Source organism: Scardinius erythrophthalmus (assembly GCF_964197995.2).
Source record: "Scardinius erythrophthalmus genome assembly, chromosome: 16".
Lineage (NCBI taxonomy): Eukaryota > Metazoa > Chordata > Actinopteri > Cypriniformes > Leuciscidae > Scardinius > Scardinius erythrophthalmus.
Genome location: NC_138236.1, coordinates 2757323 through 2776079, shown reverse-complemented (window position 1 = coordinate 2776079; position 18757 = coordinate 2757323). Strand labels below are relative to the sequence as shown.

General features: G+C 37.8%; 2 protein-coding genes across 2 annotated transcripts in view; both read left to right on the top strand.

Annotated features, from left to right (window-relative positions):
* LOC308704774 (uncharacterized protein) overlaps positions 1-18757 on the top strand; it is a gene marked incomplete at its 3' end in the record, with an annotated part of 525175 nt that overhangs the window by 415684 nt on the left and 90734 nt on the right. The gene's annotated exons all lie outside the window — the stretch shown is intronic.
* vsig10l (V-set and immunoglobulin domain containing 10 like) lies at positions 1052-11805 on the top strand (the record flags this gene model as incomplete). The annotated part of the gene is made up of 12 exons (XM_081388013.1): positions 1052-1367; positions 3374-3649; positions 3785-4051; positions 5357-5599; positions 6490-6768; positions 7580-7672; positions 7781-7996; positions 9770-9874; positions 10233-10276; positions 10332-10358; positions 11572-11655; positions 11743-11805. 12 exons carry the CDS (start codon positions 1052-1054, stop codon positions 11803-11805), a joined length of 2013 nt encoding a protein of 670 aa, XP_081244139.1.

Genomic DNA, 18757 nt, shown 5'->3' with positions numbered 1-18757 from the left:
TAGTCGCTGTGGAGTACTTGTGTTTAAGGTTACTGTCGTAAACACCACTCACACAGAGCCGTCTCTGCACTCTTCCAACCACGCTTTCTTCGTCGACTCTGCCATGATTCACGTCTGAAATGCGTGCTAGTGTCTTCCATAGAGGCTGCTTCATGTGTTGTTGATGTATGTGACGTCGTGCCGTAAAGCAAGTCGTGATTCTCGCGATATTTGTCAGGGCGCCACCTCTGAAACCTGCATTGCTGGTTTTGCTAGCGGCGTCTCCCCTTGCTTTGTTATCGCGATGATTCGCTCTTCTACGAGTTCGTTTACCATCAAAATGATTTCGAAACTGTTATATTAAGGTACAAATCTTGCATAATGGCCGTTCAGGTGGTTCGATGTCAACATTGTGACAACGCTATAACAACCTTCACAACACAACGTAGTTATAGCAACCTTTTGGCCATGTTGTTAAAACGTTGTTAGAAGGTTGTGCCAACGTTCTGTATTTTCATGCACAATTACATATAAAGCCTTATGAAATCCTTGTGGTGTGGTATTATAATATTAGCAGTTTTTCAATCGTTTTTGACCTGAAAAAAAAACCCTAACCCTAACTCTTGTCAGTCACTAACTTAGTGAACTTGGTCAGTAGTATTACTATTAGGCTACCTTAACGTCAGCAGCAATTACATGTAAGTTATTTTACATTTTTGTTTAATTCATGTTTCAGTTTACTTCATTTTTGACAAAGTTCATGAATGCCACTTTTAGATATTTCTCTATAATCAAATCTTAATATAGTCATTTAGGTAATATCTAACGTCTGGGTTTGGTTTAAAAGTACCAATTCAACGTTGTTGACAAATTTACCCACTTTTTGAATAACATAAATAATCGCATTGGGATGTAATGGTTAAGGTAATTTAATGTAGATTTCAGGGTTATTCTGTACATTGAAGAAGCAAAATCTTAGATTGTACGCTTGCAAACACCCACAACACTGTAACATCATGGCAGAGTTTTGCAAGAAGAATTATTGCTCTTTTTTTGTCCCCTAATAGGTAACATGTGTTATCTGACCATCTCACCCACGGGACCCGTATCGGTTGAAGCTCTTGTGGGCACCAATGTGACGCTCGGCGTGTCTCACGCTGGTGTCTCTCGGCCAGAGGTCATGTGGTTTATGGGAGACCGTCTGATCGCCAGATGGACCGTTGGTGACGGCTCGCTTTCAGGTGTTGCTTTAGACATTTTAAAACCAGAACAGGACGGATCCCTCACCTTCAGAAATGTGTCCCTTAGTTATAACGGGACATACACTGTGGAAATGACTAAAATCGGGGAGGCAAAGGTCAGCGCTGCATTTGACCTCTTTGTTTACGGTGAGTATGGAGAATATGTCTGAGAATACAGTATGTGTGTGTGGAATCAAATTATAATTAGCGATAGACGGTTTTTGATTGTTTATATTTGGCTGCATTGATCAATAACTGATAAACAAAACCTGCTGGTTTGAACGTGTAGCTACTAGCAGCCTTGTCAAATAGATTTAGCTTTTTATTTTTTTGGATAAGTATTTTGGTAACACTTTATTTTACAGTGTCCTTGTTACATGTTAAATGTAATTAATTACCATAATAATAACAGTAAATGATGCATAATTACATGCAACTAACCCTTAACCTAATCCTACCCTAACCCTATGGTATTTACATGTAGTTGCTTAATATTACTCAGTACTTAAATATATAACTAAACTGTAACAATGACACCTTAAAATAAAGTGTAACCGTATTTTGTAAAGCGAGTGTTAAAAATTTTAATTTCAACCATTAAATTATATTTTTCATACACACTTAAAAAAAACATTCATAATGTACGTTGTAATGCATTATATATCTTTTCATAAATAATTGTAACCAAAGTTAAAATGCATAATAATATTTGCAGATTCCTTGTTACATCTAAAATGTAACATTGGCCGATAAATCTAAAACCAAATTTTTAGATAATTTTTGAGAGCCTGATTACAGAAACAAAAGTCTCACCATTAAAGGCCATGTCTCAAGCACTTCAACATAAATCAAACAAAAAAAGTACAGTAGCCTAGTTTGAACCAGTGTAAGTTTTAAAATAAATTATACACTCCTATGGCCAACTTTCCTTAAAAAAATTAAATAAAATCGAATCATATTTCAAGCAATTCAAACCATCATGGCGAACAGCGCTCATCTGAAATGTCTCGTAATCCATTATTTATCGGCTTTAATACATCTGCCAAATTTTCTTATCGAGCCGATTATAATAACATTTAAAAATGAACATATATCGGCCGATACCGATATGTTGGCCGATACATCTTGCATCCTTAATATGTTCATGAATAAAATTAAAGCTGCAGTCCGTAGTTTTTCCTCTTTGTCGCCATCTCTGTTCGAAATCTGCAATTGCAGTCATTCGCAGAATGATCAACTGTACGTGGGTTGTGCCTCGGCTCGGCACAGCGCGGATGAATCCAATGTTTTGGGAGAATAGGCGGCTGTCAGTCGCCGCCGGTGTGGATACGCATTCGCAATCACAGATTATACTTTTGGAAGTATGACCAACATAAAAGTTTTCACTGGAAAATGTCCTCTGAACAAGTAACATCCACTTTTGTTCTGACCAACTAAGGGAAATAAGCATTGCAGTAAATCACGCTGATTAAATCTAACGATTGCTCATCATATCACGTCGAACCGTGCAAATTATACTTTGTTCTCAAATTGTTCATGTTAACAACATCAGCATTGCGTGACTACATTTAATGCCCTTCCGATAATATCCTTGTTTTCGCACGGGCCGGTTGCAATCTCTTTTTTTTTTTCGAAGTCCGAAGTCTTTCGTGTTTGTTCAGGTGAATCTCCAGTTATGAGTTTCTGGATCCGCCATCAAATTGATGAGTTTAATTATATCAAGTGCTGTGAGAAAAGGCTATAAATCTCCAACATCCTCACACTCATAGCCTACTAGCCGAGACTCTTCTTTATGTGGACAGATGTGACGTAATGACGCAAACACATGCTCGGAAATCCACCAGTACCACTGGAGTTAAAAACATTATTACAAGCTTTCCGTTTTGAATCGAGCGAAGGCAAGCAGAGAGTTTTAAACAATGGCTGGTTATGTACTTGCTAAATTTTATTTTGGATAATTTTTAACCCAAAAAAGCTACGGACTGCAGCTTTAAGCAATAATTATTTTAAAGCACTTCGCTTTCGCTAAAGACTGTCATTATTTACTAGTTTAGCTATTGTTCCTTGTCTCATGACACATGCGTATAAGAGTATTTAATAAGTGTATTTGCACGCTAAGTGTGATTCATTTCCACGAGTCTCTTTCTCACTAGATATCCTCATGAATGCATCCCTGCACACTGATTCAGATGATGACGCCGTTGAGGGTGAAGCGAAGTTCATCTTGTATTACAGCACAATGCGAGGGGAGGCGAAAGAGGCGAGGTGGTGTTTTAATGGGATCCAGGTAAAAAATGCATCTCGTTATTCCATCGCTGGAAAGAAACTCACAATTAACCAGCCCAGCAGGAGTGACGCGGGTCGCTACTCTGTATTACTAACCAACCCGTTCAGCAATGAGACGCTTCACAGGAACGTCACGGTGCTGTGTGAGTAGATATGGGAATGTTTATGACTCTAGGATCTTGTTACCTTAGGCAGAATGTCATTAAGATGCTTCTACTTTCCCAACAGTAGCCTGTTTCATTTCCTACATCTTATGTTCCCTCTTTTGCTGCCCTTAGATGGACCAGATAAGCCAGTTCTCAAGGTCAGTCCCACAAAAGCAGTCTTTGTTTCGGGAGAGTCCCTGTTCCTCTCCTGTCGGGCCGAGGGTGAACCGGCCCCCTCCACATCGTGGTTTTTCAATGGCGAGTCTATTGCAACGTCTGGAACCGGAACAGTCCATCTCACCAATCTTAAGACGAGTCAAAGTGGCGTTTACACTTGTGTGATGGTCAACACCAGAACTACGGCCACACTTCAGAGAAACCTCACTGTAATTATCTATGGTACGAGTTTGCAGTTCAGAATTAATATGGGGAAAATATGGGAATACTAATAAATATTATCTTCGGATGGCTTTATTTTTTTCTGCTGACGGTGTTTCAGGCAAGAAAACATCCAAAATACACATTTTAGTGTTTATTTTATTTTATTTTAGTACATTTTACAACTTTATCTTTAAAGGCTGTGAGTTTTTTTTCATCTCCACGTCAGCTGCACTAACATACACCAGACTTTACAGTTTTATTCATATCTACATTCTGAAGGGGTTTAATAGAGTTTGTTCATATATCATTCGTCTGATTTATATAAAACTTTAATCCTAAAAACATTGTGAAAGTGTGGTTTTTTTTCTGGCTGTTGACAGTACTTTTTTAGGCTATTTATTGGGTGATGAAAAGAGATCCAAAATCCTCTCTTTAAAAACCTTTTTATCAACAAAATGGCAGTAAAAATCAGTGTTGGCGAGTATATAAAACGGTGTCAATCACCAATGCAAAATTGTGAGAACATGGACGTGAACAACGCCAATTTCAAGTCTTAAATATTTATTTTAAAATAAATATATCTTAAATACCAATTTAAAAATTCAAGCTCAAAAAGACGTGAAAGGGAACTTATAATACTAAGCTCTCTTATTCTTGTGCTTGAACAGACATATTCAAACAAAATTATGTTAAAATGCCTGTCTTGGCAAGTATCCTTTTAAACATAGTCAGTTATGTCTTAACTGAACGTAAAAAGTTGAGAAATAAAACGCATATGTAACAGTACTGTGGCTGTCAAATGCAGCTTTGCGGAGTTCAACAGCTCTGGCCGAGCTGTGATATAAACTAAAGTATATATCAAAAAGTATATGACTAAATATGCCCCTTCCTGTCTTCCTATTTCAGTGGAAATCATTGAATAATGCTGCAAGTTTTAAGGCACTTCAATGGGATTTTTTAATCAAACAACAAAAGACAAATAACTATCACTTATCAAGACTTATATATATCACTTATATATATATATATATATATATATATATATATATATTTTTTTTTTTTTTTTTTTTTTTTAGTAAAGAGACATCTGTAAGATTTTAAAAAATTGTTGTAAATTGTCTTCCAATAAAACTTATTTGACAAAAAAGTAAGACCTGTGTGAAAGGGATAGACTTACAGCCTCGTTTCCATTCCTGTCAAGAATTAAATCTGGCGCTACCTTGGCTAAAGTCTTTTAGGCAAGTGATTTAAAGTTAAACCAGTTTGTTCATATGTTAGTCAATACAGATATGCTCTTATTATCTCTGCTTTTCACCCTGGCAGAGGCTCCCAGTGGCGGGCCGGCGTGTTCGGTTCAGACAGTGAATGGAGCATTGCTGCAGTTCCTCTGTCTGTGGCCAGGAGGCGCTCCAGAGGCACAGGTGTCTTTCCCCGGCCTGAACCATAGTGCCAGTGGATACGGCAATTACAGCATCACTATAAATGACACTCAGAGATTACATGGACAAGAAATCATCTGTAAAGCTGACCATCCTCTGAATCAGACACAGTGCAGTGTCATTCCCCGTAAGTCATGCTCTGTTTCTCACTTACATATCAAATATCTAGTGGTGCAAATCAACTCTACTGGGGATTTTCTTGTATTTTTAGAAGTTATTTTATGGTGAATATTATTTATAAATAAATAACTAATAGCCATTATAACTTCTAATATTATGAGGAAATTCTAGAGATATGAAGCAGAATTAATTTGTAACAAAATAATTAATATTGCAAATTTAGATGTGATGAATTGAGTTGTAGAAGTCACTCTTTTACTCTTGCTAGTAAACTTTGTGTTCTGCCTACATAGGCAGCATCTGAACTGAAATGTAACCTAATAAGTGATCGATTTTCCATATGTCATTAAAATAATAGTGCACAGAAAAATTGATTCAGTTTTAATAATTGCAAACAAGTTTTGTTGAAGTGTGTTACTAAGCTACACAATACCCTAATAAGAATAAAAATACATTGCACACACTTATTGGGTTACAATTGTGCAAATTTAACAAAAAAATATTGGTAACACTTTATTTTACAGTGTCCTTGTTGCTACATGTACTTACCGTAGTAATAACAGTAAATTATGCATAATTACATGCAACTAACCCTCAACCAAATCCTAATCCTACCCTAACCCTATAGTAAGTACATGTAGTTGCTTAATATTACTGAGTACTTATATAATTACACTGTAACAAAGACACCTTAAAATAAAGTGTAACCAAAATTTTCAATGCATTTTTATTTTGAATGAGTTCAATGTATAATTAATATTTTATATTACTGTGCATATATAAACATATTTATTTATTTATTTAAATTAGGAAGGTTTAATTTAAATTAGGAAGCTTTAGAAAACTGTAAGGCATTGGAACGAAGCCTGTCATGAAAGTCATGAAAGGATGTTGCAGGTGCTCCTGTGGATTTTCTGCCTGTAATTTTAACCAGCATGAGTGAAGATGAGCGGACGACGGTTGTGATCGACTGCTCTGCTGAAGCCACACCTCAAGCCCTTGTGCGCTGGATCAAGAATGGAGACCGCTTGCAAACTGGGTCCAAATACCAGATCAGTGCAAACACAACTCAGCTGTTTATTCACCATTTCAACGCCACTTCTTCAGACCTGGACACCTACACATGCACTGCCATCAACCCTCTCGGAAACACAACCGTGGACACGACGCTGCTCGGTATGGATTTATCATTAGCAATAATGAGCTGTTTGAGCTTTCAGATGTCTATACCACTTAAAAACTTGACCAAATGCATTGTGAACTTAAGGCCAATATGGAATCAGTCAGAAACTAAATATATTGACCGTGCAATTCAGAAGTTTGAGGCCAGTAAGTTTTTTATTATTTTTTTAAGAAATTAAAACTTTTTTCCAGCAGGGATGCATTAAATTGATCAAAAATCACAGTTTCCACAAAAATATTAAGAACTGTTTTCAACACTGATATCGAGCAGCAAATCATCATATTAGAGTGATTTCTGAAGGATCATGTGACACTGAAGACTGGAGTAATGATGCTGAACATTCAGCTTTGATCACAGGATATAAATTACATTTTAAAATGTATTCAGATCAAAATCTGATATGATTTTAAGGTGCCCTTAATTGCTACAGTGTAATTGTATAATTAGTATTATTAATTAATTAATAATTCATATAAAAAGTCTGAGTAATATTAATTAACAACGTACTTACTATAGGGTTAGGGTTTGGTTTAGGTTAGTTGCATGTAATTATGCATAATTTACTGTTATTACTACAGAAAGTTAATGTAACGTTTAACAAGGACGCTAAAATTAAGTGTATTTAATTACTGTATTTTCAATCAAATAAATGCAGCCTTGGAGAGCAAAAGAGACTTTGGAGCTTCCCAAACTTTTGAACACTAGTGCATGTCTTTGAATTCTATTCATTCTATTCTGTTCATCCACAGTAAATATATATAGTTGTGTTTCTTCTCAAAACATGCAATTTCAATCTTTTTTAAGGCCCTCAAATCTCGAATTCAAGTGTTCTCCTGAGTGATGATCAAACAGAAGTAACTCTAACGTGGCATGTTCCTCTCACCTCTGTTATTACAGGTACATGCAAATATTCACAGGTTGCATCCATTCTAGCTTTGTTTGATTATTAATTAACATGTCGTTTGCATTTCAGTGCATATTAAAAGGTTAATTGTACTTTTAAAGGCTTTGATATCCAGATGAAGGGCCCAGAGCTCTCAAGCCCGTCTCAACCCAAACGCAACATCATGACAGACTTCCACACCATCCGACTGATGCCGGCCTCGGCTAGAAACACAACCGTCTCTGGAATCCAGCCAAAATCCCCTTACTACTTCAGGATCATCCCTAAAGCAGGCAGAACCGCTGGAGAACCGTCAGAGCAGCATCGGATCGGACCAGGTGACATGAATCACAAACTGAATTCGCTTTAAAGAGCTCACCTAAGCAGGAATTAATTACATTTTCATTGAGCTTTAGAGATAAAAGAGCTTTATATACTATGGGAAAGGCATATTTCGGCACTGATTGTTTTATCTGTATTTTATATTGGATTATTGAGGTCGGTTGGATTTTTAATGTTTTTGAAAGAAGTCTTATGCTCAGCAAGGCTGCATTTATTTGATCAAAAATACAGTAGAAACTCTGAAATATTATCAAAATTTTAAATGGATGTTTTCTATGTGAATATAGTGAAATGTCTTTTATTCCTGTGATCACACTTGGCATCCAACAAGCTTTTCGAACCTTTTCAGTCTGGGTTTAGAATGGGACACAGTACAGAGACGGCCTTGGTTCATGTTATGAATGACCAGCGTGTCTCAGCCGACTCTGGAGCCTCTACCATCTTGGTGTTGTTAGATCTCAGTGCAGCTTTTGACACAGTGTGCCGTCCTGCTAAATAGGCTGGAGAGCTGGCTTGGTATCACTGGTACTGTGCTTAACTGGTTCAAATCTTACCTCACTGATCGTTTCCAGTTTGTTGTCTTGGGAAACAACAGTCCACCATGGTGTTCCTCAGGGATCTGTCCTGGGTCCTATATTTTTTAGTGTTTATATGCTTCCTTTGGGGCAATTAACTAGGAAATATGGTCTGGGGTATCACTTTTTATGCTGATGACACTCAAATTTACATTAGCTCCAAATCTGATCCTACTGTCACCTGTAAAATTCTCTCGGAGTGTGTGCAGGAAATAAAAACGTGGATGCACCATCATTTTTTAAAATTGAATTCTTCCAAGACAGAGATTCCACTCATTGGCACACCTGCGGCTACTCACAAAGGGAGACATTTTAATTTGATTAATTTCATTTTGCTTCCCTCCCTCATGTCCCCCTTAGACGAGAGATTTCTGTATTGTGTGTCTGGAAAAAAAAAAACTCAGATGACGCGGAAATCGTCATTTAGCTCATCAGAGGCGAGAGACTACAGCCAGTAGGAGGCGCTCGTTCCGCATGTGTTCAACCCGCCCATAGGGGGATCTCACGATAAAACACTGTCTTTTCAGTTTAGAGTCGACTAGTAGCCTAGTTGTATCATTTCTTCCGATACTGCCCTCTGTAACCGATGGGCGTGGCCTCGTAGGGCAGCGAAGCAAGTGCATTCTGGGAGTTGTTGTCTTTCATCCTCGTGAGCCAGAAATACATTTGCTGGCTTTTCCCAGTCTAGAAGGCACCAACTTCTAAAATAATTTCACATTTCTACTATATAAATGACCCAATTTAGATATTTCCAGTGGTGAAATATCCCTTTAAGAGTATTACAAAATCTGCATTCCATCATCTCAGAAATCTTACTCTACCTGACGATGAAAGGCTCATTCATGCATGTGTTACTTCCAGGATTGATTATTGTAATGCACTATTTGTTGGTTTACCTGCTAAATCTATAAAACGGCTGCAGTACATCCAGAATTCAGCTGCACGTGTGCTTACACACACTTCAACACGTCAGCACATTACTGGCGTGCTTTATAGCTTGCATTGGCTTCCGCGTATTGCTTTTAAAACTCTCACACTAACATACAAAGCTATGCATGAAATTGTCTCTTATATCTGTGAATTAGTCAGCCTGTACGCGCCTTTATAAATTGCTTATATACACTGTCATGATTAGTATTTTATTGTGTTGTTCTGTAATGATTATTTTTGATGTTGTTGTCGTTGTGTTGTCAGCTGCTGGACTCAGTGGCGCCTCCATCGCTGGTTTTGCTGCTGGAATCCCCTGTGCTGTTCTCCTCCTCCTCGTTATGCTGGGCTTCATCTACTGTGGGACTCGTGGTGAGCGATGCTTCCTCAACTCTCTGTTGCTCAACTGCTAGAACAGGGCGCCTGCAACACAAGGTCATGGGTTTAATTCCCAGGTAACACATACTGACAAAATGCATGCCTTGAAACTAAGCGCCTCCCAAATGCATAAATATAACAAATCAGCCAATACTACTACTAATAATAATGAAACGGTTTGAAATTAATAATGAAATCTGTTTTAATTATTTTTTTTTTTTTTTGTAAATATCGAGTGTTACCATTTAAGTTAATGTTTAATAAGTGTGTGTTGCATTTTTACAGTGGCTTCAAATGCATCTCATAGGATCTGAACTAATACATGAATCTGTTCACTGACTCTTCTCCCCAGCAGAGAGAAGCCCCAGGTATCCTGTATCAAGAGCAGTGGAGAAGGTAAGACAGCCCATTCTTGTGTGATAGTGAGGCTGTTCTTCACCTTCTCTTATAGGGGTCATCGGATGACCCTTTTCCACAAGTATGGTATGCTTAAAACTAAATGATTAAGTTTGCAGAAAGTTATCCTCACACCACACACTAGCACATTTTAGTACATGGTATGAGGAGAACTTTCTGCACCTCAATATTTCAAAGACTAAGGAACTGGCCTTTAGCTCCCCAAAAACACAGATCCATGCTTCTAGTGTAGCATTACCATCAAAAGAGTAGTATCATGCCCTTTTCATAAGATGTAAAATAAATCTCTGATGTCCCCAGAGTGTGTTTGTGAAGTTTTAGCTAAAAATACCCCACAGATATTTTTATATAGTGTGTTAAAGTTGTCACTTTTTGCAAAACCGTTTTTGTGTCTGTCACTTTAAATGCAAATGAGCTGCTGCTCCCGGCACAGTGGGCGGAGCTTCAAGAGCTCGTGTTCTTTTACCTCACACACACATGCACTGAACATTTTAAACACTTTCAGACTTTTATGTTCAAACCGAAGTCAGACAATGATGGAGAGACTCAAGAAGAAGTGACAACATGTAGAAGCAACAGGACATTTCTGAATGGTTAGTTCATGAATTTATGAAGCTGATGTGTAGTTATCTTCTAGTCATTGATTAGCATATTCTGTCATGATAATCTATAAATCGTGTTCAGGGGGCGGGGTTTATGTAAATTTTAGGGTTGGTGATGTCACTAACCCGGGAGGAATGTGGTGTAGTCTCTACCAGCCGTTTGTTGTAGTCCTTAAAAAGCGATTTCTTTAAAAGCAAATATCTCCCTTTGCTTTGAACTTTGAGCGTTGTAACTTTGCAGATGTTGTTTATGCTCAAACAGCAACATTACACACTAACTAAACTTAAAAAAGTGAAATCAACCACCCCTTTTAACGGAGAGATAGTTGAAAGGGCAGAGTATTTCAAATATATCAGCATTACTTTGGATACATGGAAATATGCTAATACGGGAAATATGCTAATACGGGAAATATGCTAATACAGGACAGTCCCGTCAGCGGTCGTGGGCGGAGCATGAGCAATATGACATCACATTGCTCAGAAAATCCAAATGGCTTGATTATTGAGAGTGTTTACACTTTCTGAGGATAAAAAAAAGGAGTGAATGGATTTTTTTCATTGTATGGTGGTTGTGTCCACACACTGCAAAGACACATTTATATGCAAACACCCTAGAAAAGTGAATTTTGCATCCGATGACCCCTTTGAGTGTCTTCCTCCTCTCTTCAGGTTGTGGTCTGTCGATCGACTCTGAAGCCTGAGAATCTGCTGCGAGGACGACTGAAGCCTCCTCCTGAGTACACACTCCAGCAGGTACAGTACCTGTCCATCACAATCACTGAACCTGACGCCTCTTTAGTGTTCACTGACTGTTTGTCCTGTGTTTTTCACATGGTTCAGCCTGAGCGATTGGGTCCTTTACCTTCGGTGAACCCGTGTGTGAGAATGGCCACCACAGTGTGAATCTGAGTGAGTTCACCCATAACCGTTTAAACATGTTCCTGGGTCAACATATTTAGTTGGTGCTGGAACAACATTCTGATCTGAAAATTGTATCCTGACTATATCCCTACCCCTAAACCTAACCCTACCCATGAGCTATCCCGGTAACACTTTATTTTACAGTGTCCTTGTTACATACGTTACATACGTGACATACTGTTAAAACAGTAAATAATGCAATTAACCCTCAACCAAACCCTAATCCTACCCTAACCCTATAGTTGCTTAATATTACTCAGTACTTATATAATTACACTGTAACAATGACACTTAAAATAAAGTGTAACCGCTATCTAATGCATTTATTAATGTGTTGCAGGCCAGATTTGAACAAGCATCACCCACATGAGCATCTCAGCTGCTGCTGCTGCAAAACTCTAACTGTATTTTAATTGCACCTCATTAGTCTGTGAGCAATATATCAAAATTACAATGTTTCTGTAATTTAATTGAAATAAGAAGTATTAAAAAAAAACTTTTATTTAGCAAGGATGCATTAAATTGACCAAAAATCACAGTAAAGACATTTATAATGTTAATTTTAAATAAATGCTGTTCTTTTGAACTTTCTATTCATCCATGTTTCTCGAGTATCAGATCATCATATTAGAGTGATTTCTGAAGGATCATGTGACTCTGAAGACTGGAGTAATGATGCTGAACATTCAGCTTTGATCACAGGAATACATTACACTTTACAAACATCAAACATTTCTCATCAAATGACTGGAGCTGCTGTTTGCCTTCATGTTATAGATCTATACTCTTATATGGACTTAATTGTATCTATTTTTATTTCTCCTAGGGTATTTTATAGGAAAGATTTCTCTTTCCTTCTATTTAAATTTATTTCCTATTTCCAAACCTTCCTCCATACAATTCCCCAAAATAAAGTCTTGTTTTCCTGTACGAATATCTAAAAACTCTTAAATCAAGATACATTTACTGTAGAAGCAAAATGACTGAAGATATTAAATTTCGTTTTCTGAACAATTGATCAAAATGAAGCGAGTTTGTGCTTAAAATAAGAACAAATATCTGCCAATGGGGTAAAAAAAAAATAAACTTAAAAAAATATATATATTATTTTTGACTGATATGTTTTCTTGTTTTAAGCACAAACTCACTTAATTTTGATACGTTTTTCAGAAACAAGACTTAATATCCAAACTAATTTTGCTTCTCAAGTAAATATATCTTGATTCACGAATGTTTAGATATTAGTACTGAAAAATAAGACAAAAATACTGCGGAAGAAAGTCATTTTATTTTTTTATTGCTACTCAATAGCACCATTTTCTTTTCTCATTCACAAAAAAATCTACTGTATATGAAGCCATTATAAATCTCTCATTATCACATCAATGTCATTGCGGTGCAGCCAAATAAGAGTCCTCTTTTTTTTTTTTTTTTTTTTTTTTTAAATAAACAAATTTACACACAAAATAGACATTGAATAAGCAATTTACAATTCTTAAAAGGCAGATGTAGTTGCAAAGTACAATTAGAAACAGCAATGAAGTCTCAAATCAAATATACAATCACGAAGGGCAAGGGAGAGAAAATAAATGAGTTAAAATAATCATAATAATCATAAAATAATTATGCATTTATAGCAAAGTGAGTTATTGCAAGGGGTAGCAATAGGGCTACTGCAGTAGCTTTATCATTTGAAAGGGTTCAAAGAGAAGAAGCAAAAGCTTTAGTAAAATGAGGAAAGGGGTTTTCAAAAAATCTGCATTTATGAAGTATTTAGCAAGTTCAGAAAGGTTATTAACCTGAACAATCTTTCTTAAGTACACCAAACTTAATTTGTGATGTGAATGAAAGTCCTCCTGCGTCCGCTCGTGTGTGTGTGTGTGTGTGTGTGTGTGTGTGTGTGTGTGTGTGTGTGTGTGACCAGCAGCAGCTGAATGAAAGTGTGCGCTTCAGCATGTTGCATTGACCACAGCAGTACTGCAAGCCTCTGCACATCACAGTTCCAGAACGGCCAATACAACAACAAAAAGAGCGTCAAAAAGAGCCTTCCCCTCCAAACCCGGCGCTCACGTGCCTCCACTCCATCAAGCTCAAGTGCATTTGTTCTGTGTGGCTTGTGTTAAAGGATTTTGCCACCATCAACAGAAAAGCAGAGAGGATAACTTTTTGGAATTTGGCCGGGCGGCTCCTTTCTGGCGTTACGCTCGCTGCGGGATCCCACTCTCTCTCTCTCTCTCTCTTTCCCTCTGGGAAGGTTCATTTATCCTGAAGATCTCAGGTAAGAATCCCTCCGACTCCTAAGACGAGAGTCACGTTTGTGATGGTTTTCAGGATTAATGTGACCATCAAATATTTGCACAAATATCATTTTTTGCAGGTCAAATTAATTTGGCCTTTTACATTATTTCTGTGTTTCATTATTTATTTATTTTCAGCTGTGAAAGACAATGATAAAAAGCAATGTCAAGGGCAGAGTTTTACAATGTATGCAAGTTTCATGTTGAAATGCATTTCTGGCAGTTTTATTCCATGTTACTGTAAATGCTTTTGCACACTGAACAAGGCCTGCTGATGATGGGTGTGAACGTTTGCACAGATTTAATCTCCAGGTGGTTTTATAACCATAGGCATCAGTCGTTTCACATGCATGTGCAGAACTTAATGCAAAAGAAAAAGTTTTTTTTTTAACAGGTTTTGCATCCCAAACTACTAGAAGCTGTAAATTATATAAGCACTATATTAATATTCACCATATTAATCATTAACGTTTTTTTTTTTGTATCATTTTTTACTTCATCGGACTTCTTTTGGCACTTGCTATGTGAACACGCACACACACACACACACACACACACACACACACACACACACACACACACACACACACACACACACACAATCATGGACATGATTCTGAAAGGTTAAATGGTCCTGAAAACACTTGTGCTCCTCGCGGTCGAACTGAGTGCATTGCAAATTTATCTAGTGAAAACTGTAATACTGCATCCAAATTAAATCTTGCTGAAAGCTCATTTTTTTTGTGATATCAACCTCAAATTTGGAACACAACTTTAGATTTTTTATTATTATTATTATTATTTTTTAGTGAAACATGTTTTGGAACATATAAATGTAATATACAAATTGAAAATATTATTTTTGTGATTTTTTTCCATAATAATTTACATATATTTGTATTATTAATAATAATAAACAACAACTTTGTTTCACTATTTCTTTTCTTTTTTTTTCTTTTTTCACTTCAGTAATAATCTGCCAAGTATCGTCTTTAAAAAAGGGACCAAACTTTGAAGCATTGAAGATTTAGTTTAAGTTGGAAGTTTCATTTGCAGTTTTTCTATGCTCAAAAAGTGCAGTTAACAGGTAATAAATGGATTATATCTACTTCATGTAATTTAGTATCATAAAATCCCTTAAAAATACAAAATATTATATCGAACTAAGATATAGTACATTTCACTGAAATGAAAAAAGTTCATATTTGCCCTCCACGAGCAACACTAGAGGGTTAAATACAGGGTTTTAACATGTTTTATAAGACTCTCTTCACTGTTGCATCTAGCGCCCTCTGTGGAAATGATCATCTGCACACATTTTGCAAAGCTACGGTGACCGGGAGGGGACATGTTCGGTTCACTTATTTTTGTCGTGGCCACAACATATAAACTCGTGGGAACGTGATATTAAGTTGTGGGAACGTCATAATATCTCGTGGGAACGTCATATTAAGTCGTGGCCACGAGATCATTTTGTTGAGGTAACGACATCATTATGTCGTGGCCACGCGATGCAAAGTCGTGGCCTCGAGATAATATGTTGAGGGAACGATATATTTTTCTCGTGGCCACGAGATAATTTTGTTGAGGTAACGACATCATTATGTCGTGGCCACGCGTTGAGGGAGCCACAGCGGCCAATACTGTAACCGTACCATAGACTGGGCTACAGCAGAGATGGAGATGACAGAAGAAATAACATTTTACTTTAAATTAGGAATGTCATATAAAGATATAGTGCGGTCTTTGGCATTAAGACATGGTACGTTATAAAGATAAGCGCATTCTTAGACTTTTTTTGTCGCACGCATATTTAGGGACCGTCTCAGAATGACATGCGACATTGGCATAAACGTTTCTAACTTCAATAGCATTTGAAGACAATGACTTACAGTCATAAAACCAATTGTACATTGTTCATCCAGGTCTCATGTATGATGCACACCTTTAATATTTTTTGATATTTATGACAATAAACTGCTAAATCATATGCAAATATTGCTATGTATTTCACTACTGTATGGGATCATATACAGAATATGACAATATTTAAAGCTCAATAGCATTTGAAAACAGTGACTTACAGTCATAAACCAACTGTACATTGTTCATATAGGTCTCATGTATGATGAACACCTTTAATATTTTTGATAAGTATGACAGTAAACTGCTAAATCATATGCAAATAATGCTATGTATTTCACTACTGTGTGGGATCATACAGAATATGACCACATTTAAAGCTCAATAGCATTTGAAGACAATGACTTACAGTCATAAAACCAACTGTACATTGTTCATCTAGGTGTCAGGTATGTGGCAGAAGTGAAATAGGCCTACAATATTTGCATATGATTTAGCAGTTTATAGAGCTGGTAAGTCCCGCCCCTTCCGTAAAACCCTGCTGGACCTCAAAGTTGAAAAACCGTCAATGCAAGTGAATGGGAGAAAATAATTATTTTCTGGTCCCGTTTGAATTGTGCCATGAATGTGAACATATGTTGTCTGTGAATTTTTTATATAACTTTTCATGTTACGAGTTTGACAGTATATGGTATGATTCGTCGGCTAGCAGTTGTGGAAAAGACATAACGAGAAAGACTACATGTCGCCTATGTGACGTCACCCCATAAAGTTGACTTACCCGTGGTTTTCACCAACTTCAACGATTTTGTCCTCTCCCTGAAAGAAGTCGGTGAAGTGCACCAAAGACACAGCCATGTTTAGCGGGATCCGTGAGCTAATCCGTGTGCGAGTGGTGTTGACGTTTCAAACGCGTCGAGAGTTGTAGTCCACAAAGTGCTCTCACACAAAGTCTAACCGTATCAAACTTCTACCCGCTAAATTGTATCATTCTTTACACGAAAAGTTATACAAAAAAATTCACAGACAACATATGTTCACATTCATGGCACAATTCAAACGGGACCAGAAAATAATTATTTTCTCTCATTCACTTGCATTGACGATTTTTCAACTTTGAGGTCCAGCGGGGTTTTGCGGTAGGGGCGGGACTTACCAGCTCATAAATATCAAAAATCTAAAAGGTGTGCATCATACATGAGACCTAGGTGAACAGTGTACAGTTGTTTTTATGACTGTAAGTCATTGTCTTAAAATCCTATTGAAGTTAGAAATGTTTATGCCAATGTCGCATGTAATTTTGAGACGGTCCCTAAATATGCGTGCGACAAAATGCGCTTCATGTGTCTTTCATTTATAACGTACCCATGTCTTAATGCCAAAGACCGCACTATATCTTTATATGACATTCCTAATTTAAAGTAAAATGTTATTTCTTCTCAATGGCGCCACCAGGGGGTGGCCAGGGGTGGCCGTGGCCACCCTTGGCCGACTCCTGGCCACCCCACTGGCCACCCCGCTGGCCAGTATAAATTTTAGTAGCATCAGTTATGCATTTCATCCCTAATGCACAGCCAGGCAGGCCGCTCTAGACCTTCGATCACACACACAGAGAATGTCTAATATGGCGAGAAGTTTCACTCTCAGTACACTTCCGGCTTCTGAACTGGTTGCAGTTCCACTCTGATTCCATATGAGGGCGCTCACAGGACGAGTGCAGAATGAATGGAGGTCTATGGCGCTATACCAATAAAAATCCACTTTTCTCAGGATATAATTTTTTGTGTAGTAATTTGAATGTTGTATTCGAAAGGAGATGCAAATAAATTACACATTGCTGGGTGTTAGATTTTTTTGAGTCACTCATTTGCTTTAAAAAGTCTTTTAAAGTGTCAATGACGTCATATACATGTACGACCAGAGACACTGCTTCACGGCAGTCCTTCAGTCACTTTGGTGCGTTCGCGCTCTGCACTTTCTTTTCACTCGAGGCATCGACAACACAGCTGACACAGGTAAACACACTTGCTAGAAGAGTTTTTGTTTTGTTTGTTTCTGGTCCCGCTGCGGATGACACGATGCCATCAAGCGGTATCTCTGGTCGTAATCAGTCCTTCACTGACCAATCAGCGTTCATTAGCAGAATGCTAGCGTGTTATGGGCAACAACAACTCAACCTGTAAGAAATCGAAAGGACATAAGTACTCGTTCATTCAACTTTCGACCTAAAACCCATGTTGAACTTGCAAAATCTACAATCAGATTAGAGATTTATCAACGGCAATCGGGTGAAAGAGACACATTTAGCCGTCTAGCCCCATAGACTCCCATTCATTTTGCACTCATGGCGATCGCCCCTCAGTGGAACTCTGGTGGTACTACAACCAAAATTCGGTACAACAGGACTTAATAGGGAGTGGGCAGGCTCTCCGTAGACGGGCTCTGACACACAGTAGCCAGTACTCCCCCGGGACCCCCGCCCATAGACTGTAAAAAAATAGCCCCCGCCCCTCCGTCAATGCCGCTGTTGCGCGCTCAGACAGCAACAGCTCAGCGCGTGCCCGTCAGTCAACAATTTCAAAAGAAGTTAAGAAGACGAAGAAGACTACCGCGTCAGTTTGGGTGACAAAGTCATCTGAAGTCATTCCATAGCTTAATGTGAGGGACTGAAGTCTATTTACATCATTTAAGTTTATGGAAACTCGTTTTCCCTCCTCTGTGGCGGTCAATCATTCTCCATTCAGTATTCAAACAGCGCGCGCGCCTCTGCCGGT